Genomic DNA, 24456 nt, shown 5'->3' with positions numbered 1-24456 from the left:
AGCCTTGGAGGAGATTATGTTGAGAAATAAAAAAAAAAAATTCTTAAAAACGTTGTTTTTCTTGGTCAGGCCGGAAACTTATCAATCCACCCTCGTACTATACGGTAGCGAGACATGGACTTATCAAGAAAAAGATAAGAGTAAACTTAACGCAATTGACATGAGATTCATGCGCATAATATGCGGGAAAACTCTGATGGACAAAGTAAGTAACGAGGTAATTCTAAAAGAATGTGGTGCAGAAGAGACGCTAGTAGACATACGGGAAAGATATCGGTAAAGATGGTTCGGGCATGTTGATAGAATAACAAATGAACGACTAACAAAACAAGTGTATCAAGGTGAAGTAAATGGCAGCGTACCCAGTGGTAGACCGCGGAAAGAATGGTTAGAATGTGTGAATGAGATCCTAGTTAGAAGAGACATAAGAAGTCACAGAAACACGAGAGCCTGCATAAAAAAATGCATGGACATGAAAGAAGCTGGAGAAGTATGCCAGGACAGGAAAGTATGGTGGCAAATAGTTAATAAAAAGTGTGTCAGTAGAGTGAATAACGCCTGAAACACAAATCTTTGTCACTAATGGATCCAAGTGGGAAACCTTACATAACGACTTTATGAGGATCTTCACTTGGGGTAATTGCTAGAGAGATTGATCAGCAACCTGGGTCGGAGCGGTATTGCGGAAAGAACGTGTTATTTACATAAATAACACGAGAATTCTGGATCAATCTGAAAATTCTCTATCTCTTCCCCACATTACTCCTTTCGTCACCGAGTGAGTCACGCCTACCCCGAAAGGGAAATGGTGTAATAATACAATTTAAAAAAAAACGGGTTTATGGATATTTCCCTGGCAGAATGATCGAAATTCAAATAATGGTCATTCGGTGCAGATTTATGTAATATTTAAAAATATATAATATAGTAATGAGGGTTTTCTTATAAATGAAGATCTGACTTTAATAAAAGAATGCAAGTTAAATGCAGCTCTAACCCAGTCTAAAAAAAAGGGCTAGTCCTCGCATGACCCTGTTGATTATTTATATTCTTTAGATACTTCAACATTCTGCATTGAAGCCTATACAGATGCGCAGTAGTTTTTCTTTAATCGTAAAAAGCACGATTAAAAATAAAACAATTATAAAAGAAGGAAATGATAAGTATGATTCAATTTTTATGCATATTATGAATTGTAATGATATAAATTGATTGAAATGATACATGTTTCAGCGCAGCTTGGAATACAATTTAAATCAAAATACGAAACAAATATTAAAGTATTCATGATAAATACAATTTGTGCTTTATTTTGCATTATTTGAATAAGCAAACCCAGGCAGAGTTACATAAAAAATTTATTATATTTGATATAAAAGTGTTGTGTATAATGCAGAAAAGTTGACACTTTGGACAAAATCGAGTTTGAAGCACGAGATACGTGATGAGAATGTCTTAGATAAAGCCGAAAGAGCTTAAACAAAAGAGAGTTCACAATCAAAAAATTACAGTTGTCGGTCCGTTGACCCTTGATTTTAAAAGGTCTGTGAACGAATGCAGAAAAAATGCAAGGATCAAGCACGGAGTGCGATAGCCATCAGTCGCGTGCCGTAGGTGCGCTCAAACTCTCGAGCTAAGCTCTTTTAACAAAAGAGAATTCACAAGCACAAAATTACACTGTTGGATGTTTTGAGTCTTAATTTCAAGAAGTTTGCGCAAGAATGTGCGAAAAAATAAAGACCGAGCGTGTAGCGCGAGATAAATACATAATCGAGCACGTAGTGCGAGTTGAATGTATATTGTAAGTTGTGGAATGAAAAAATGTAATTTTTGGATTTTCCATTATTTTGTATGCTGTCAAAATGTGAATTTTTGATTTTCCAAGAAAATTCAAAACGTTATGATACTCTTGTGGGGCATTTAAAAATAAAACTTTTTCTATTCTTGATTTTTCTTCATATCGTCCGTTATTTTGTATAAAAGGTTCATTTTCGTGTGTTTTTTGGAATTTCTAAATGCTATAACTTTGGTAATTTTTGGTTTCACGAAAGAAGCTTCTAGGGTAAATTGTTCAACTATTTGAATGCTATAAACATCAGTACAGAAAATTTTTGAATTTAGAAAAATTGGCGTACGAAATATTCAAAATGCGCTCACTTTTTGAGTTTTTATCAAAAATTGCTGAGTAACAAACTTGGCAATGAGCTTTGGACACTAAAAGAGTGTACCAAAGGCCATCTTATAGATTAATTTTATTCCAAAGTTATCGTGCTCACAGACAGACTAGCATTAAAATAATTAAAAAATTTAATTTTTTGAAATCCCACACACAAGATGAAACAGAAATTAAAAGACAAACGTTGTGATGAGAATGTGCCCACGCGGCGGGCCGAATATTTTTACTGTTAATGACGTTTTTCATGATTAAAGCCATAACTACGCATCGTATCAAACAGTGATTGATAACAAATTTGTAGATCTTTGTCAAATGCACAATTTTTGTCTACTCATCTTGTAGGGCATTCAAAAAGCAACATTTTTCTTCTCTTGACTTTTTGCATATCGTGCGTTATTTGGCTTAAAATATTCATTTTCGTGTTTTTTGCAATTTTGCAAATGCTATAACTGTGGTAATTTTTGGTTTTGTGAAAAAAAGTTATTAGGATAAATTGTTCGTCTTTTTGAATACTATGAATATGCGTCCAGAGAATTTTTGAATTTTGAAAAAAGTTGTCTCGCAAATATTCAAAATGTGCCCACTTTTTGAATTTTTATCCAAAGTGGCTGGCTTACGAACTTGACTTTTAGTTTAGAATACTAAACGAGAGTACCAAACATTAATTTTATTCAAAGTTATTGTGGAAACAGATACATACAGACAGACACATTCGTAAAAACCTGTTTTTCGGATTTAGGGAATCTTAAAACATGGACATTTGACCAACACAGGGGGGGGGGGCAAATTTTATACTAATCTAATACCTTCTATGATGAGAATGTAAAGATTAATTTGGTTAATTTCGTACTTTATAATAATTTATTAAAAATCAACCGAAAATGTGGCGCCCTCTTGACTTGAAACACGACGTGTGACGTCACCCATCGCCAAAGCCGAAGAAGATGCATTGTCACTTTGATAAAAGCAAGCAAAATGGATTATTTTTATGGAGTGTAAGTACGCTCGGATACGTTTAAGCCAGTTCAGATGATTTGCCAAAAGTGATTACATATATGTGACTTCTTTGCGAAGTGTTTCAATTTCGTCAGCCAGCCATTTTGGATAAAAATTTAATAAGTCAGCGGATTTTGAAAATTTTTCAGATCACTTTTTTCAAGCTTCAAAAATGATCTGTATGGCAATTCGTAGTGCTTGAAAAGATGAACATTTTCTCCTAATGACTTTTTTTATAGCACTGGAAAAAAATGAAAATACTACAATTTCAAGCTAAATAACGCACGATATGAAAAAAACGAAAATAATTACTTATTGAGAGCCCTACAAGATTAACATAACAACTTTTTAAAGTTCTTCGAAAAATTAACATTTGGATCGCACAAAAAATAATTAAAAATTCCATTTTGCGATGGAACTATGCAATATATGACAAAAGATGAAGGGAAAAAAATTGTTCACCCAGAAAATATTTACAAATTATTTATTATTCACTTTTTGATAGGACGCGTAGTTTTTGTTTTATTCGTAAAAAGCAGCATTAAAAATAGACAAATTATATTCTACATAAACGGCACAAGCTACGAAAACAATGAAGAGGCAACATTTTTGCATTAAAAAAAGATCTGCAAGTTTGTTAAGAACCATTTTTTTGATGGAATGCACTTTTTTTTTCATCGTGAAACAACATACCAAATTTCTCTTGCACACTTCCTCCAAAATACTATTAAAACTTCACCTTTTTCTATCGAACACGTTCAGATTTGACATTTGGTCTACATTAGATTCGAAGATACGAGATCAGCGCCCCAAAAAACCCACAAGTAACCATTTTAAAGCATTTTTCGGAAATTTTAGTAACTCGCTATGAAATGCGGCCGCTGTAGCCGCCATATTGCATCCGTCATTTTAAATTTAGAAATTCTGACTACAGATTCGAGATCAGAGACTCCAAAATCCTTAAATGCTTTGACAATATTTTACGAAAAAAAATAGCTCGCCGGGTAATCTGGTCTCCAATATAGCGAAAAACAGCATTTTCACAACTTTTAGGTTATAATATCTCGAGAAAAACCAAATTTTGAGCAATTCTGAGGTCAGATTCGGATTTAGCGCGACAAAACCCTTCCGAAAAGTATAGTCTGCGTTTTGAGAAAACAAATTTTTGGCGGCCTGTATAGTTTAAGTTTTGATTTTAAAAAACAACTTTGATTATTAAAACCCTTTATGAAAGTGTTTTGGTTGTGTTTCGTCACGTTTAAATTCTTTCCTAATCTATAAGAGAGGACCTACAATTTTTGAATGAATATATAGGAAGTAGTAGTGGCTTTAATTCCTGGTTGAATTGCAAAATTGTGTGTCCTATTGAAAAAAAACCCAGGTAGGAAACTATATGGGAAAGTGTGTTGTAATTTGAGACTGGATCCTATATAGTTTCCAATAAGTTTTCCCATGTCCAATTTTTTTAATGCAATGATGAATTATTATATGTTAGGCGGTGGGGAAGGGCATATTATAAATTATAGGAAGCTATGTAGGGAACAATATGGCAAGGTATACGGAAAACTATATAGGGCACCATATGGGAAACTATATATTGATTTGAGACCGAATCCTACATAGTTTCCAATGTAGTCTCCAATGTGGTTTCCTATATAGTTACACATATGGTTTCCTCCGCACTTTCTACCTTTTAAAATTTAATTATTGTTTTTTTTTCGAATTTTAAAATATTACAATTTTGAATGCTGAAGTTCAGTGTTTAGCGATGTGGATGGTTATATCATAAATTATAATTAATAATATGCCCTTCCCATTTTTTTCCACTTTCCAACTTCAACATTCAAAATTGTAATATTTTACAATTCTGAAAAAAAATAATTAAGGCCATGTAATGAGAGGGTCATGTGACCAAAGCTGGACCTAAGTTTTTCTTCCCAACTTACGTCTAAAGGAAATGAGGTATCGCTCTGAAAGTTTGGGAAATAAAAGAGGAGGCAATAAAGTGCATCTCTGCTTTGTTTCGGTGGAAATTTAAAAAAAAAATTCGAAGAAAGTGAAACTGGAAGCGATATTGGTATTTTTCTTTCCCAACTTACGTCCACACGGAATCAGATATCGTGTTGAGAATTTGGTACGCTAAATAGAAGGCACGAAGAAATGTGCCTCTTTGTTAAATAATTAGAATTGTGGAATTTTTAGTTTGAAATTACTATTTTGGAGAAACACCGACCGTGCTTTAAAACCCTGCAAGGAATTTGCAATATTGTCGATGAGCTAGTTATGAGGTTTATATTTATCAAAATGGGGAAAAATAACAAAAATCCCTCACGGTCATTATGTACAAATAATGGAAAAACTAATGTTTGCACTTGAAATCCAAATAAGCAAATTTGGTCTGACATACGTATCAGCTGTTTCAGAGCAGCACTATCTCGGCGAGTAGACAACTTCGAACTTCTACGGGTGTTTCGGATAGAATTAAGTGAATAAATATTTAAGATTATTAAACTAAGATTAAAAATGTATAAAATCATTTCTTGCGAATGTAATTTATAATCAGTTATCATTTCAAAACATCGAAGGTGAAACCCAGCTTTAATTCACGAATTATTTAGGTTTAAATTTCATTTTGTAATGTAACAGAGTCGAATGAAATATGAAACATCTGTATACAAGAGTGCAATATTCGCGGCGAATCAAGAGTGAGTTTAGATGACGCAATGTCGGTTTCTTTGATACGCGATTTCGATACAACTTCGTAGAATAAGTAATCGTTTTTAGTGGCGTTGTAAATAATATTTTCATCAAATATTGTAATAGTATTTTAAACGTTTAATGATTATTTTTGAACTTTAAAAACATAGAAAAGATTTGTAACATTGATAGCTTATAGCTGAGATTAATTTTAAGACACTTGATTTAATTTCATGCACGGGAGCCAAAGTTTACGTGCTTAGCTTGCTGAGGCCGTGATTGTCAGGGAAATAAAAGATTTTCCCGAAAAATGGCAAATTTTACGTGCACGTATACATAAACATACATTTATACATACACACCCACACATGCACACACATATTTTCAGGAATACACGCGCTTACGCAACTCTCCGCGATAGTCCTCTGCTTCTCTTTTTTTTTTATCCGAACACACACGCTTCCAACTTGCCCTCTCTCAATCCTGTATTAATATCATTCCACTTTGTCTCTCTCTCTCTTAACATTGGCCTATCCCCCATACCAAATATCCCACACTTCAAACCTAATACATCATACACACACATATGTATCCGTGGCCGTGAGGCTGTAGGGAAACGCTGCCAGAGTGATGGACAATTGGGGGTGGTCGAAGGAGGAGAAGTTAGGAGGTGCGAGCCCTTAAAAGATCTCGCACATTAGGTCTCGGGAATTTTGCGTTTGACATCGTGACGAGGTACGTAAGAAAACTTCAATATAAGTTCAAATTCTTTGTCAAGAATTAATATTTTCTTATGTTTTATATTCATTTTTTCATATCGGTTAGCTTCGTAATTTTATAGCAATTTATAATTTTATTTTACTTTAGCGTGAATTAAAGCCAAATATGTTTTTTATTAATTTCATGTTTTTACTTTCACAAAAATATAATATCCCAGATCCTGTAACATTCAACGGGTCTGTCGGTAATATAGAATCATCAATAAAAAAAACAGGCATATGTAAGAGTGTTTTCTGAACAGTATAATTTTAGAACTTCAGTTGTGCCAGGGGCTCACAAACCATGTATGAAAAGTAGCGATTGCTGCCTTAACTGGGGGAGTGGATACCCAAGAGGTTGGGTGGATGGGGAGTGGGTTTGAGTGAAGTGGACTGGAAAATGTAGATTTTACTGAAAATAATACTAAACGATTCTTGATTTTAAGTAGAAATGAAGAAAAAGCGTTTTTTTTTTATAAGAAAATAGCCCGTCACTACCCCGGCGACAGAGGGAGTGTGCGCCCCCCTGAGTTGAGCATTCAGGAAACAATGAAACTTCCGATGAACCGATAGTTATTATATATTACGGACCGTAAAAGATTGAACGGTTCACGTTGGAGAGGGCGTAAATAAAGCTGCCAAATTTCAAGCAATTCTAGGAGTAATTAATACTGTAACGGCTGGCGTAATAAAGCCGGAACAACGGACCCTTATATTTGATCGCTTGCTTCAAGAAGTTGTGAACGCTTTATTTTTAGGCTACTGAAGACATTTTAAAAAGAAAAAAAAACGAGAGCAAAGGATAGTATTAAATCCATACCTCATTTTTTAAACGTTAATGTTTCCTAATGTTACGCAAATATTAGTGTTGTCCAGGGTTGATAATGATAGATGTAATGAAGTACAGATTGGTGTTGACCACTGTACCATTTTATTTAGTGAAAATCAACTGTGAGGTCTCACAGTATGATGGAAACAACGCTTCGATCGTACCTCGACGATCTTCTTCAGGTTTTTTTACATTGGTGGCAGTGTTTACCTGTATTTCAGTCATCACAGAGTGTCACCCATTCACCTTTTGTCACCTATTTTCAATTTTGTCACCTTTTTCTCCTTTTCGGGGTTTGTCATCTTTTGTCACCCTTTTCAGTTGAAAAAGTAAAATTTTATGCAAAATTAAAACTTGTAATGCCTTGGGTTGTATTCGTGTTTGATGACTAATAGACTACAAGCCAATGATAAAAAATAAGGTGGTAAAATGACCCAGCAAGACCTAAATTTAGACGGATGCTCTTATATCAAAAAGTATCTTTAGCACTATGCCGTCAGTTTTGAGCGGTTACAGGTGAGCACAGGCGAAAATTGAATTTGACACGTGTAAGTGGTCAATTATGGTAATTTAGTTTTGTACGGCTTTCATTCCAGTGATAGATCCTTTAAAGAAATTACTAAAAACCTAGGGCCGCACAAAAGTAGTGGTACCGGAAGTTAAAGAATATTTTTAATTCTCCCACAATTTTTGAAGCAATACGGGTAATTTATTACTGTACGGCATTTGTGTAAATCGCGTTGTATACTTACGCAGTTTCGTTATTCAGAGACGCCGTACGTATTTGAAAGTATAGGGGTGAGAAACTAAGGCTTGTAACCGTTTCCTGGTACCCACATGGTATAAGATCATTGCAAAATGTACGGCATTTTTTCAAAATATTATGTAACACTTAAAAGTATGTTTGATCATTATGCCGTCTAAAAATTATGGTTAATGTAAGTGTAAGTAAATAATTAACTGAATTATAAGGTTCTATTTAATTATTCTGGCTGTAAGATCATTAATTTATGAACGGCAACTAACTTTTTGACATAATTTTAGTTAATATTATTGTTGTACCTTATAGCCGTTTATAATAAATGGTACCAAATAAAAATATTAATAAACAAAAAAATATTAAATTTTATATATTTTAAGATTAGTTAAATGCTCCTATATTAAGAAGCGGAGGAATATTTAAAAATATTATTGCTATTTTAAATGTAATAAAGGTAAATAATTAAGAAAAAAAGATGCCGTGCATTTTAATGTAGATCATTTCTTACAGCTGATAAAAATGTCGATAACGTTTGTAGTTTCCCTTATGGTCATTAATTATTTGAAATATGATTATAATTTTCATAGAAAAGATATGTATAGAAATTTAACGAGGTTTATTCAACATGTTTACTGAACTCACAAAAGAAGCAAACGAATTGCGCCAGCGTACGAATTCATCAAGTTACACATGCTAGATATGCGCGATCGCGGCAGTGCCACAGTAACCTGCGTTATGCCCTCCCCCGTAACACACAGTTAAAGTTAAATTTAAGTTAAAAATATAAAAGTATTCTAATAAACAAAATATTGTTTGCATTATTATTTTTCATCAATTACATTATTTTTAAGCAGGATTGTTTGGCAAAGCAAAGTATATAGAATTAAACTTTTATTATTTCAGATTCAAAATACTTTTCTATAAATGTTAACTTTCATAGATGTGCGGCATTTGCTTTTTATTGATGATTGTTTAAAGTATAGACAAACTATCTGATTGCCGTATAAAACGATTTTACCCTAAAGTTGCTTTTTTCAGATGGAAAGTTATTTAAACCAGAGGCCCATGTGTTCCATAAAAAATGTACGGCATGTCGCAAAATGTCATCTATTTATTAAATACTTTCAAAGTCACTTAATTTTGTGTTGCTTCAAATGAACAACCCATATACTAATTAGCGGTAAGAGTTAAGACCCTTGGTTATCAACTTCTGAACTTGAAAATATGTGCGGCGTTCTATCACTAGGAAGAAAGCCGTACAAAATTAAATTACCGTAATTGACCACTTACACGTGTAAAATTAAATTTTTGCCTGTGCTCACCTGTACCGCTCAAAACTGACGGCATAGTGAAAAAATTAAAACAATGTTACGCAGTTTATATTTGAAAACAGTGTTGCAAGCGATTTATATGAAATCTAAAGGGGAAACATTAATTAAAACGTGATCCAATCAAGTTGGTGAAGTAGAATATAAGATTTGAATTTAAATACTAATTTAATTATAATCAATATAAGACCTTATTACGCGGGTAATGCCAAGGGGAGGAATGGGGATTTGGAGTACCGAGAAGTAGGTGAAGACACAATGAAACATCTTAAGTGGATAAAATGAAGGCGGCATTTATTGTCACAATTGGCGGGATCGTACGGAAGTACAGGGGACGTCTAACAACGGGTCGGCAGGAGCTGAACGGCGTAGGGAGGTTGCGGAGCAGCGGCTTCTCCAGGAGGTGGTTCGGTGGGATTGAGAGCACTCACTTTACACTATATTTGGTTTCCGCTTGAGCGATTGAGAAATGACTTTTCTCTAAACACTTGACAATTACTGAAATACTCAATTCAGAGCTCGGTATTTTATCTCTTATTTTTAGATTATATTGGAAAAATAAAACTCATTATCATAATTATCAATTTAAACTATAAAAACTTGGTTTATTTCATTTAAAAATTCAACAATATTTAAAATTTCCGCGCGATTTTAAGTTTTTCCACACACGGAAAAACCAAGGTGTGAACGGTCTCGGGCAGCTGCCTGCCTGCACCGGGCAGACAGGCAGAGGTGTGACAGGTACCTAACTCGACTCGCAAGTATTGCTGACTGCACGTGCAAACTTGTTTTTGCGCTTGGAAGTTTCGTCAAGTCGGGCGCTTGGAACATTCAGCAAAAATAAAAATGAATGTTTTTCTTCTCAGGTTTCATCTTTCCTTATTATAATATTTTATTTACTAATTTTGGTTTTCAAAAACTGACTTTAAACTTCAGTAATATTATTTTTAGCCCCAGTTTTATTCTTTTTTAAACTTGGATTGATAGTTTTCATTTTTGGTTGAATCTAAACTAATAGCTACTTTCACTTGTCATTTTAATTCATATGCGCAATATTTCCTAAACATTTCATGGCACATAGGAATAAACAATGCAAAATACAATGGTAAATCACATAAAAATTGTAAAGTACGAGTATATCAAAGCCTATTACAATACATGTAAATCGTTCCAATACACATATTATAAACATCATCTCCCAGAAATATCGATATCAAATTTCATCATCATAATCATAAAATATATCCTAATAATAGGTTTGTAATATTTAAAGGCAAGGCAATAGATGAAATAGCGTGCAACCAGTTACTAAGAGTTCAGAGTAAGAGTTTAAATTAAAAATTGTGTCCCTTTTTTCTCGGCAAGTTTGAAATTTGAAAGGACAAGGATTGTGGGTTGTTTAAGCTGGGCGCCAGGTATTACGAGGGTAATGCCAAGGGGAGGAATGGGGATTTGGAGTACTGATAAGTAGATGAAGACACAATGAAACATCGTAAGTGGATGAAATGAAGGCGGCATCTATTGTTACTGACAATTGGCGGGATCGTGCGAAAGTACAGGGGGCGTCTAACGACGCGACGGGTCGGCAGGAGTTGAACGGCGTTGGGACGTTGAGGAGCAGCGGCTTCTCCAGGAGGCGGTTCGGTGGGATCGAGAGCACTCACTTTACACTATATTTGGTTTCCGCTTGAGCGAACGAGCCAAGACTGATGACGGGACGTTCCGTCCAGTGATCCCAGATCTGAAACGAGATATGGTCCAATACTATGACAGGGCTGCGTTCGTGTGAATGTAGGCGATTCTATTTATATCTCTATCCGTTTTGATATAAAATCAAGAGATTAGGTTTTTAATATTTCCAGATTTCGATGCTGGCGATTCTCATGATTTGAATACTTCGCGCGCCTCTTTATATGCGCATATTTTCAGGTTACGTTATTTCAAGCATACAATATCAATGATATAAATATTAATACTATTATATATATAAATATATACATATATAATTAATGATAATATCATAAATATGTTATATTATAATAGTCTTATTTATATCTTGATCCGCATTTGAAAGAAATTAAAGAAATCGGCGATTTTAATGATATTTGAATATTTCGCACAATTTAAAAATAGAAATATACATGCAAAATCAGAATATTAATACAGTGAATAATATTTTGCTGTATATTATATTGTGTTCATTATACTGTATACTTTATATTGTGTATATTATTGTACATGATGAAAATAAATGATATAATTCAGTATGTGATATTATAATTATATATTGAACAGAATAGAATTTATTGTCTTCATTGTATACTTTTACAAGTAAGACTTCGCGTCTTTCGAAAAACATGTGTTCGTCATGGACAAACAAAAGAAAGTTTAAGAATTAATAGATAGTAGTTTATAAAATTATTTTCAATTATGACTTCAAATATTATTTCAGTTTAAAAAAATTTTATTTTTAACCCATTCAACTTCAAATTTTTTAATTAAAAAAAGAAAATTTCGTTAGTTATCAGCAATATTTGACCGTTAATTTTGAAAAATTAATTTTAAGTGAGTATTTGAAAAGATTTTCAAAATTAAAAAAAAAAGAATCAGAACTATTTTAAGGCAGTTTTTTTATTTTGCAGTTTTTTTAATTTTAGGAAAAAAATGGAATTAACCAAATATATCGATTTTCAACCCAAAAGTTTACTTATTAACAAAATAAATTAATTTTCTATCAAATAATTGGTGTTTTAAATAATACAACGTACAGGATAAAGTTTCAACAAAAATGGAATAGTTCAATTTCCAGATACAAACTGTGATAAAAAATTGAATTGAACAAGAAAAAAAAACGAATTTTCAACAAAATTGTTAAATTTTCGAGGGAAAAGGTGAATTTTTCACCAAGAAGATTAATGATAAAAAAAACGATTTTCCAACTTAACCAATATATAGGATTAATTTTCAATCAATCCTATAATAGTTACATTTTCAGAAAAAGTTAAATAATTTTTAACATAAAAAATTAATATTAAAGAAAGTTGTTAAATTGTCAACCAATCAGATGAATTTTTGACCAAGAAAATTAATGATCTACAAAAAAGCACAAATTTTAAACAGAATACATGAATTTTCAACAAAATTATTTAATTTTAAAGTCAATAAAACGAATTATCTACAAAAAGTTGATTTTTTTCAGCGAAAAATATGAGTTTTCCATCAAAAAGTTAAACTTTCAACCAAATAGTTAAATTTTTAACCATAATTATAAAACCTTGTTGAAAATAACAGTATTTTTTATACAAAGTAATTCAACTCTTAGTGAAATAATCGACTTTTAAGCCCAAGAAGATATACGGTTGATATTTTAACCAAACAATTGCATTGTTGACCAAAAATGATACATTTTCAACCAAAAAGATTAAATTTCTACCAAACAAGGTCAATTTCCAACAAAATACATGAACTTTCAACGAAATTATTTTATTTTAAAGTCAAAAAGAGTATTATCTACAAAAAAGCTGAATTTTTAACCCAATTTAAAGGAAAATAGTTAAATTTTCAACTTTAATTATGAATCCTTAATAAGAAAAATTTAATTTTTTTATTAAGTAGTTCAACAATCGATCTTTCCACCCAAAAATTATGATTTTAATTTTTAACAAAATAGATGCATTTACAACAAAACGACTTTGCAACCAAAAAATATTGACAGTTGATAATTCAACCGAGAAATGTAATTTTTAATCAAAAAGTGTAAATTTTCCATAAAACAATTTAATTTCTAAAAGAAAGACGAATTTTTATCAAAATACATGATTTTTCAATCAAAAATGGTATAGATTGTGATTTCAAAAATGTATTTTCAACGATAGAGATAAACCTTCAAATAAAGAAAATAAAAATTTTAACAAAGCAGTTGAACTTTTGATAGAAAAGAGCACTTTTTTTTACAAAATAGTTACATTTTCAACAAAATAATTAATTTTCAATCAAATAATTGAGTTTGTATCTAAATGAGATGAATTCCAAAATCGCCAATTTCTTTAATTTCTTTTAAATGCGGATCAAGATATAAATAAGGCTATTATAATATAACATAATTATGATATTATCATTAATAATATATGTATATATTTTTATATATATAATAGTATTAATATTTATATCATTTATATTTTATACTTAAAATAACGTAACCTCAAAATATACGCATATAAAGAGGCGCGCGATATATTCAAATCATGAGAATCGCCAGCATCCAAATCTGGAAATATTAAAATCCCAATCTCTTCATTTTATTTCAAAGCAGATAGAGATATAAATAGGACCGCCGAAGTGTTCCGACCGGCAATCGTGCACCTTCGAGTTTTCAAATTCAGAAGAGGAGAAATGGGTTGCACGCGCAACTCAGTCATGTACATCGTCTCCTTCTATATTCACACACATAGACCTCTGATAGTATTGGACCACGTCTCGTTTCAGGACTGAGATCACTGGTTCCGTCGCCCATAACTTCGGGACCCGTCGGGGGGTTCCGGTCCATCTCGGATGCGGCCCAGCAACCCTTTCGTGCAGGGCTGTACCGAGCTCTATTCTATGGTAACAGTTCTGTTACAACCTTCTGTTTAGTTATTTTGTAATTTTCTACACGGAAAATTGTATAATATGTAACAATAATAAGAAGAAATGCAATTAGTTTGGAGAGCAGCAGACTACAAAACTCTTGCAACTGTGAGATTTTGGGCGGGTATTTCAAATTACTATTAGGGAAATTTACGTCAACTACTGAATGAATAAGACTGAAAGAAGTTTTTTTGTAAATATCTATGTGTACGGAATTAACAGGTAAATATTTAAATAAATCCATTATACTTGTTAAGATAATCTTGTGACTGAATGTGTTTAATAAAATAAAAGTCGTAAATGCGCATTATTTGAAGCATTTTCGTCTGAATTTTGTATAAAATGTGAAATATAAAAGCTATTTTGTAAACATTATTTGTATGCCTTTTTTCAACAATTATTTTTTGTTTTGTTTTTACTCTTAATTTTACGTTTGAAAGAAAATCTACTCGTCCCTTCTCAAAATTAATAATATCATATTTTTGGATTCTGTTTGGGTGTACAACTTTTACCGTTTTCTTTCTTAGCTTTTGTTGTTTTTCCAAAATTTTATTTCAAACCAATTTTAAATGTTTTTTACTAATAAGACAAGAACATCATGTCCTATAAAAAAGGGGCTCATAACAAATTTGCAGATATTTTTTGTGTTCATAATTTTTATTTATTTTTTTTCGTATCTTGTATAGTTTACCGCAAAATGAAAGTTATTATTTTTCACTATTTTTTGTGCACCCCAAATTTTAATTTTAGAATTTTCAAGAAAATTTGAAAAGTTGTCATTAAAATCTTGTAGGCAGTGGCGTAGCGAGTTTTTTTTCGGAGGAGGCTTCGGGTTTATGTTTAAGCAAAGAGTGGGGCAAAAGGGAATAGAATAATAAAAGTTCTTAGTTGCGGAGGGGGAGGGGCCCAAGCCACCTACCCCTGGCTACGCCGTTGCTTGTAGGAGTTTTAAAAAGAAACGTTTTCCTTTTATTCACTTTTTTTATATAGTCCTTTGCTTGGCCCAAAATGTTATTTTTGGCTTTTGAAAATGCTATAAGTCTGATATTTTTTTTTGGCAAAAAACGTGGTGAGGTTAAATCTTTAGTGTTTGAGTACTACGAATAGCCACGCATAGAATTTAAGCAAATTTTTTAATGGTCGCAAAATTGTTGAAAATGCTCAAACTTTTAAAATTTTTATCCAAAACAGCTGGTTAGTGAAGTTAATTTTTCTATTTGGTCCCGAAAACTGCGCGTGTCAAAATAGAATCTAATCCGGCTAGTATTGCAAAATGAATCCAGCCTAAAAACAATACCTTCTTATTAAAATGAGAATGTAAAAAATAAAACATTTGAATATTTAACAGATTTGCCTTCTGTAATTTGTACAGCAGGAACATTAGTTTTAATATTATTCATTAAGTAGTTTACATAGATTTCCCTAATAATAAATTGAATCACTCGCCCAAAATCTCGGAGTTTCGAGAGTTATGTCTCTGCTGCTCTCCAAAGTAAATGCATTTGTTATTATAATTTCATATTGTACATATTTGACGTGCAGAAAAGTACAGAATACGTAAACACAGGGTCTAATTTATCATAAAATAAAAATTTTTGCCTCTAAAATTTGTTTTTTGTGAAAAATGAAAGAAGTACGTCTTTTTACCGAAAAAAACTTCTTTTTTTCTTTTTTACTTTTCCATACACTCTGTATGGAAAATACATAATTCCTCCCATTCCATTTTCAGCATAAGATGCTTTTGAAGAGAAAAAATCAAAGTTTCTTTTAAATTTATTTAGAAAAAAATAAAAAGGGTGGTATTTAGGGAAAAACTTAAAAACAATTTTTAAAATAAAAAATCAAGGTTAAACTGTTTCTTTGTATACAATTGGTCATTCACACCATACGTGATACGTTAAGGTTTGGGGGAGTCTTTCAAGCTATCATTCTCCATGTTAATTGCATTGGAAAAGCATCACGGAGGGGGAGGGCTGTCTGAAGTTCTTGAAAAATGTATCACGTATTTTGTGAATGGCCCCTAAAATGTTTTTTTAAACTTGATCAAAAACCATCTCCAAACCCCTAATATAAAAGCTTAATCAGACAAATCTAGTGAAAGATATGAGTTATTGAAAATAAGCGGGTAGAGTAAGATGCCAAAAAATTTGGCCCATGTATCCTAACAACCACTTTAACTAAACACAACCCCTTTACCGAATTCAGAGGTTCACTAACACTACGATTTAGTAGAGTTTCAGTAAGATTGAGAACAGCAGATTTTAGAAGGGTACACTTGGCGAATTTACCCCGTACGCCCTATTTGTAAATTGTATTCAATGACTTTCTGTCTGTTGCAAAAAGTTTTCATTTTAAATATAAGTTAATATATGAACAAAACGAATGGTATCAAACTTTGAATCTGAGCACTTCAATTGCCCACCAACCTGGGCTTTCTTGCCTCTTGCATGATCGGTAGCGACCGGCCTCTTTCTGCTCTTAACGTTACTGGAAAGGCGGACTGATTGTAACTTAGCCCATTCTCGACACTCGGTACCATAAAAAACTATTCGTGTGAAAATTTTTAGTGCCTTCATTTGCTTTCGTTTCTCATTTTTGTTGCAACTCAAAACTACACCGAATTCGGCGTACTTTTGAAGATCAGAGTTTTTGTACCTGAGAGAGACTCGACGCCTACATTACGTAGTCAATTTACCAGACTATGCGTAAACAAACCTGACTCTTGCGTAAAAAACCGAATGACACTGAAAAAAACATACGGCCATGTAAACTGTGAGCTCGAGTGAACTTTGCTTCCCACGCCTCATTCTAATCTAAATCTTTACAATTTTATCATTCACGATTTCACCTCTTCAGAGCCAAGATATCGCATAAAATATACATGTTCGGGTTGAAAGTCCAAAAGTTAAAATTAGGGTTGACTGTGATTTTCTACACACATTTTATAGTGTACTATGAAGCGTCGATACTAGAGAAGTACCGGTGGCTGACCATAACGGTTTTGGCATTACTGACTTGCTGCTATAATGTCGTGTGCACTCAGTAGTGCCAGACGGCCGTAGTCAGACTTACTATGGTGTCTGACTATGCCTGTCTTAGATCACTGGGTCTCCTCGATGTCAGTAATGTTACCAGATTATGGTCAGGCCGTGGTGAAACCCACTCGCACGGAGTAATAATAAGGAGGCCGATCATGCTGTACAAAGCGTCTCGAGTTTTGACTGCGGTAACTGTACATTTACTGCCAGACTTAGGCACTTAAACCCAATGCTCACAAGGAAGGTGACATGCGCACTGTGATTTGCTATCTCCTTTTTTCCCGCAAGAAATGTGCGAGTGAGTGCGGTGTTGAATGACAACTAAAAACTGAGGTTATGTTCCTGGAAATATTGTCAATTGAGTTTGTCAATATACGTCCTTATTTATTTCTGTGTTTTTGTACAGAATTAAATTGACAAATTGTGACCTGGAAAGTATGGGTAAGTAATACAAATTTAATTGTAATCATTAAATTATATAAAATGTACAGATTGAATAATATGACAGTATAATATTAGGTAATATGTTGTTGTGGTTGTCAAGCACTGACACTCACTCGCACACTTATAGCGGGAGAAAAGGAGATAGCAAATCGCAGTATGCATGTCCACTTCCTTGTGATTATTGTATTTAAACGCTGTAAATGTATACAGTTACCGCAGTTAGAACGTATGTGCGGAGATCGGTCTCCTTATTATTACTCCTTGCCCAATCGTTAGTCTGAATCATGGCAATATGAACAAGATGGATACAGCTAGAATTCAATTTGATAGGCGTGCGGGGATTGCGCATTTAGCTCGAGGGAGCCGAGCTGCCTTGTTTAAGAAACCTGCTAACTGCGTTGTAAAGACGGATACTGAAAGTCAGATCTTTATGTCGTAGCTGTAATTAAGGATCATTTAACATTTATTAATATGCTGTTGTTAAATAAATAATAAGCAAAATGTGTATTTTGCTCACTTAGAGGGTAAAGGAACAGCACTAACCCTTCGGCTCGGCTTCGCCTCGTCTTCGAGTTTGTTCTGGGCCTTCACACTCGCAGTGAGCACCCGCCTGTGAGGCTTGGTATATCGAATAATATTTTGTTTTACAAATTAGAATGCAAAACCTGAGATAGCCTGCCGTTTAAAGATATCGAATATGATGTCACTGACCCATTACGATGTTAACATAGTAACCGCATAGGACGGCAGATAGCATTAGTAGTAAAAGTGGCGAGCAAAATGTTTTGCTAACCATGGATAGCATTTTGCTTAACGGTAAAAGCATTTTAGTCCCTGATGTTGGGGATTTTGCTTATCGCCTTCGCGCAAGATGCGGAATCGACATTTTCGATGTCTGTAAACGGTGGCCGAATGAGGGTTGTGCATGTGTAAAGAAAAAGGTATTTTCAGATTTTTCTTTATCGCACTTTTCGTGTTTGTTTACCTCCGGATTCCCATTCGAAACTCACTCGAATGATCTATTCGCGGGGAAAAATAGTCGTTTCAAATGAGTTTCTACCTCTATTTCAAACTATTTAACTAAGATCCTTGCTTGCTAGAATTGTGGAAAAGGAAAGAAAAGTCGAAAAAGCCCTCTAACTTGTTGACCACATTTCGCATAAAAATGATTAATTTATTATAATTTATTCTAAAAATCGTCATACTATGAAGGTTAGGCTTACTTCTTGAAATGGTGTACATTATTTTTTATAAATTTACCCCCTTCTTGATCATAAAATTTAACATTAAAGGAAACGAACACTAAATTTGATTAACTTCTTTTTTGAATATAAGAACAATTTACAGACAGAAGTAATTTTATTTTAATGTTTCTTAAATATCTAAAAGAAATTTGAAGGATCGCCTTTTGTTCTTTCAGAATAAGCGAGAAAAATGACTCTAATTGAAGGTGTAGGTGAAGAAGTGACGGATTTCTTTATCATACTTGGAGTTTTGTTGATTGGTTGGCTCGCATGGTGTTCGACAAATATTAGCGAACAACCTTTAATACGCACAGTACTTATTTTGCAACATCGCACACGCACACGCATCTCCGAATTGTCAGCCGCCAACGGTGTCAACTCAGCTAGTCAAACTTCAAGTATGGATTTACCGGAGGACGAAATCAGATTATCAGGCCCAGCGAATATTAACAATCCACAAACGCCCCCCGACGGTAAGATTTTATTTTGTATTAAAATATATTATCTTATAAGTACATTTTTTTAAAGTTTTAAGTATAATTGCTTCTATTTTGTGAAAAAGTCTTCCAGTTTGGAATCCGTTCAATTTGAAGGGTTTCGCCTTTTAAAAGACTGGATTTGAAATCATGCAAATATAAAAACCTTAAAATCTTGAAGTACTTAAAAAGGTTTTCGATATTATTAGCAGTAAAAGTTTAAAGACATTCATTTTTAAAACTTTTAAATTTGAAAAATAATACCATTTGTTATATGCAGTAGAGAAAATTGTTTTTAATGATGTGCGCGTTACAAAAATATTGACCTTTTAAGAAACTAATTTTTAATGGAAACCATAAAGATGTGCTTGAAGTTCTGATCGTTCAAATTTTAAATTGCAGGTGAAACAATATTTTTGGGTATAATAGAAATGGGAAAAAATATTTCGTTCATTTGAACGTTCGGAACTTTAAGTATATGCCATAAAGTTGAATCATAAACATTATGCCGATTTCCGTTTGAACATTTTTTGGAGAAGTGATAAAGTCTCTGGGAGAAATATACTATGTCTTCAAGAACTTATATTATCCACTTCCATCTTTTATGAATCTAGGTGTTACAGAAATGTCTGCGGAATTGAATGCCACTACAAATGCAGTTGAAACTACTTCAGAAGGCGTTTTGATCGAAGCGATGGATTCATTCAATAATGACGATTCGCGGTTGCTTCAGAGGCCCGCAAAAATAAGCACTTCTGATTCGCAGCCCAATGTAACGGAACATACTCCTGAGGTAATTGCAGAGCAATTATCCGAAGATCTGTCGCCGCTGAGCGAAGAAACTAAAATAAGCATAAAATTAAAATTCATCAACGATGAACAGAAGCTGGTAATCGGAAATCTGAAGGAAATGCTTGGCGACTTTAAAAGGCAAGTGCCGTAAATAATAATTTGAGATTTAATATTAAGGGGGGTTCCTACTTTGTTGGGCCGAAATCCGGCTGTTTTTTTGGGAATATTTTTTGAGGAAAGTATAAAAGATAGGAGGCTGAAATTTTCCACAATTGTTTGTCCATGTTTATTGTAGTACTACAAAATTTGTTGGGTCGTTACATAAAAAGGGGGGAGGGGGCACTGATCAATGGCGGGTGGTCGGCCGCAACTTTTCCCGCTGGTGGAAGATCTGTCCGCCGTAGAAAAAATCTGAAACAAAAAATCAAAATATTTTCTTAATCTTTACACCATAGCGCACAAAGTAGACTAGAATGAAGAAAAAAAATGAAAAATGAGGAAGTTACGAGATTTTGAAAAAAATTGATTTTTTCACGTTTTTTTTTGCTACTAATTATTTTTTTAAACAAACAATTTTCAATATTTTTTTATAATTGTATTCTACTTTGTGCGGATACCTTCTGAAAACATTTCAAAAAAGTTTCATAGCGATTGCTCAATTTTTGCGCCTTGTTGGACTTCCAGCAACACGGAAAACGTGGTTTTGAGAAGAACACGTTCAAAGTTTTTCATTAAAAACGCAAAAAATTATGTTGAAATTTTGCGCTATAATTACACTTATTCATCATTTCGTATGTTATTGGGGTCGCTTATTTCAAATCTGCCATGAAATTTGCAAAATTCATTGGTTTAAACAATTTTTTTAAACAAATTACAATTTTTTAATGATGCATATGCTTTCCATAGCTTTGGATATCGCTTATTTCAAATCTGGTACTATTTTTGCAATAAAAAATTATTTAAACAATTTATTTAATAAAAAATATGACAAAATTACTTTTTTCCAAGATTCATATGATTTTCATAGTTCAAGCGGTCAGAAACCACGAATTTGACATCAGATTTACAACAATCATTTGTTTAAATAAAGTTCAGAAAATGCGAGTACTTACGCCTAGTTAGCTATGCCAGGCCCATACAAACCACCTTCCGCATTCACGTGAAAAACAAGTCTAAAATCAGAACCGGTTTCGCCGCCCCAGAACATCCGGCCGCTGCAGTCCAGCGCGTTTGACACCGCTCCATTCGACGGCCCATAATTTTAGAAATTCTTGATATTTTGACTTGAAATTTTCCACGTATATTTTTGAAACATATATCTATCCGAAAATGCAAAAAGAAAAAAAAATTATTTTTTTGACCCAACAAAGTAGGAACCCCCCTTAATTTAGGATGTTCGCAGGTAAGAAATATAACCTGGAAATCATGGGAGTCAGGAATTTTAAAATAAAAAACTTGCATGTACTAATAAATTTCATGCAGAAAATCTAATTTATATAACTGAATTACAGGGTTCAAACTGATACAATTTTTTACTTTTTAAATACTTTTTCTCTACGGAATACTTTTTCGCTAATTTTCTCGGTCTAGGGGTACTTAAAGCTTTTTTTTAAATCAGTAGAAACTCACTTTTGCATAAAAAATTGTCAAACTCATGTCTACGTTAAAAAAGAATATTCTATGTGTACCATGGGGGACAGTGGACTCTTTTGACTTGGGCTATGTTTTAAAGAGCATGTCTCCGGTCACGTACTAGTGGTCCGACAATCCCGTGTATTTCGTAGTAGAAATAGTGCAATAAACCATGATTATTCAAAGTAAGTAGGTTTTTGAATTTTGCGTATTTTCTTGTATCACGAAAGGCAAAGAAAAAATGTAAACGATTTTTTCTTTCACTGTATAAAACATATTTTAAAGGCTGGTCCCCGTATATCGCCATTTTAGGGTTGTGCGCTTTGTTTTGTGTCAGAAGACAGAGTGTTTTTGATTGAAGTTATGATATATTTAAATTGTGATTTAACTTGAATTGCTGCATTTATCAAATATGAGACTTAACATTTTTTTATTGATTTGCAATTTAAATTTATATACCGCATATGCGAAGATTTTTAATATGCCCGACCTTAAGCGCAGAATTCTTGAAACTCGCTAGAAGTCGGACAGGCTGTCCGACCTCTGATGCAAACGTCATTCTACGAGTGTTTTTTAAGTCGGACAACTCGATGGGTCCTAAAAGAAGGTACGCAACTCATGGTGGCGAATAGAATCTACGTAACTCGCGCTGACAAATAGAATCTACGCAACTCGTAAGGAGGAATAGAAAATACGCAACTCGCGGTAGCGGATAGAAACTACGCAAGTAAAAAAATGCAAGTTTTCAGGATACCGTGTTGAAAGTTTAATTGGTATTCACAATTCAACTTTAACAACTTTAAAGATAATAAAGTGTTTCTAGGTACCTTATAAACATTGCAAAATAAAGTATAAACTAAAGTTTATGTTTAAGACAGTTAGTGATGTTTTTTATGTAATTGCAATAGTGTGGTGTTTGATCTTACCTCAAACTTTTTGGAAGTTTCAAATTTTGTTATTTTAATGTCAACTTACTGTAAATGATTATGAGCATTACATTTTGCGCGGAAATTATATAATCAAATTTATGAAAAACAATATTACGTCGCAAAGATTTCAGTTTTAAATCTATGACTATAAAAATAATATTCCGTATATAATAACTCTAATGTTTCAGTGTAGTTATAATGTTTTTTTTTTACTGTAATATTGTATTAATATTTTATAATTTTGCTGGTATTTCGAGTCTTTACTGATTGTTGTGTGAAATTTTTATTAGCAGATTGATATAGCGGAAGTATGTGTATATTATATTGACAGCACAGGCCCTTTCTTATGTTTGAAACTTTTTCTTCTTTGTCTATAGTAAATTTAAAATAATAAGTACAACGAAAGTTTAAATCTATATTTGAAATATGCATAATTAAATTCTTCTAATGACAGTGACGAAACTGTCAACTTTTCCGTCTCCTCCAGACTTCCATAATATGTGAGCTTCACCTTTGATAATACACTATTTATGAATCGTAAAGATTATTTTCATAATATTTTATTATCATATAATCAAATATTATGTAGATTACTTTGTTTGAGGTTACGTTTATTATGATCAATGTAAATTAATGACAGCAAAACAGGCGCCACGGCGAAGGTCAGAATTATTTTAGCCGAGTTACGTACTTTCATTACAGAATTTACGTTCAAAAAGGAGTTACGTGAATTTTTTATTTATTAATTAATACGCTTTAAAATAATTAATAGAAAAATTTAAGCGTTCTTATTACGTCTTTCGACACATTCCAACAGTTTCTGACAATAACTCAAAATCCGAAAAAATGAAGTTACGTCGTTTCTATCCGCTACCACGAGTTGCGTGTTTTCTATTACTCCTTACGAGTTGCGTAGATTCTATTTGTCAGTGCGAGTTACGTAGATTCCATTCATCACCTTAAATTGCGTACTTTCATTTAGGACCCATCGAACTGATGTGATTATGCGGAGAAAAGATATGTTCTTTTTAGAAATAAAACATAGGCATAAGTATTATAAAAAATTGGATCGGTATTTGATTCCATTAAAAAGTCTAATTTTAAATGGTGCAGAAGAATAATGTTTGTAAGAGCTGTATTACGTATAAACATTTTCTTGAAATTCTCACATTTCTAAGCTTAGGTACAAGTTAACTTTCGTCAAATATTTTTGCAAGGAAGTATTTTAGAAATAAAAATAACGAGTTTTATGTTAAATCTAATCAAAATTTGCATGAATATAAAATGAATTAAATTATTTTTTCTTTTAAGCAATAAATAAATTGTTGAGGACAGTGAGCTACACGAGGACGTAAGACACAAAAGGACAATAGTTTTGTTAGAGACAAAAAAGTAATATTAGTATTAAGTTTTTACAAGATTATTCTTCTGGTTTTGCAGTCAAAAAACATTTTATTGCAATTTAAAATATTCGCGTAGAGTAGAACTAACCGAAAAACGGCTGTGAAAATTGGGCAACGATAAATGAAAAAATAATTAGTAAAATTAATTCGATTTAGTATTAAAAGCATTTCTAATAAATAATATGCAAAGGGTGATTTTTTTAATTTGAAACTTTTGATTCATAAAATTTTTTTATAGAATTTTTCATAGGTTTCTACCTCTATTTAAAACTGTTTAACTAAGATCCTTGTTTGCTAGAATGGTGCAAAAGGAAAGAAAAGTCGAAAA

The 24456-nt window shown here is 32.8% G+C and overlaps 1 protein-coding gene across 3 annotated transcripts in view; it reads left to right on the top strand.

Moving 5' to 3' along the window:
• The window catches only part of LOC117177940 (transmembrane and ubiquitin-like domain-containing protein 1), a 62037-nt gene that overhangs the window by 4635 nt on the left and 32946 nt on the right, over nt 1-24456 (top strand). For 2 of the 3 annotated variants that reach the window (XR_004467774.1, XM_033369065.1), the window contains exons 2-3: nt 19073-19369; nt 19987-20302. Coding sequence is in view for 2 of the 3 variants with exons in the window: in XM_033369065.1 (XP_033224956.1) it covers nt 19087-19369; nt 19987-20302 (599 nt within the window). In the remaining variant the exon portion in view is untranslated. The remainder of the gene's footprint in view (nt 1-19072; nt 19370-19986; nt 20303-24456) is intronic. The other variant, XM_033369067.1, reaches the window with a different exon arrangement.

Source organism: Belonocnema kinseyi, chromosome 8 (genome assembly GCF_010883055.1).
Source record: "Belonocnema kinseyi isolate 2016_QV_RU_SX_M_011 chromosome 8, B_treatae_v1, whole genome shotgun sequence".
In the NCBI taxonomy this organism is placed as follows: Eukaryota; Metazoa; Arthropoda; class Insecta; order Hymenoptera; family Cynipidae; genus Belonocnema; species Belonocnema kinseyi.
The sequence above is the reverse complement of the archived record's forward strand: the minus strand, read 5'-3'. Positions and strand labels throughout refer to the sequence as shown.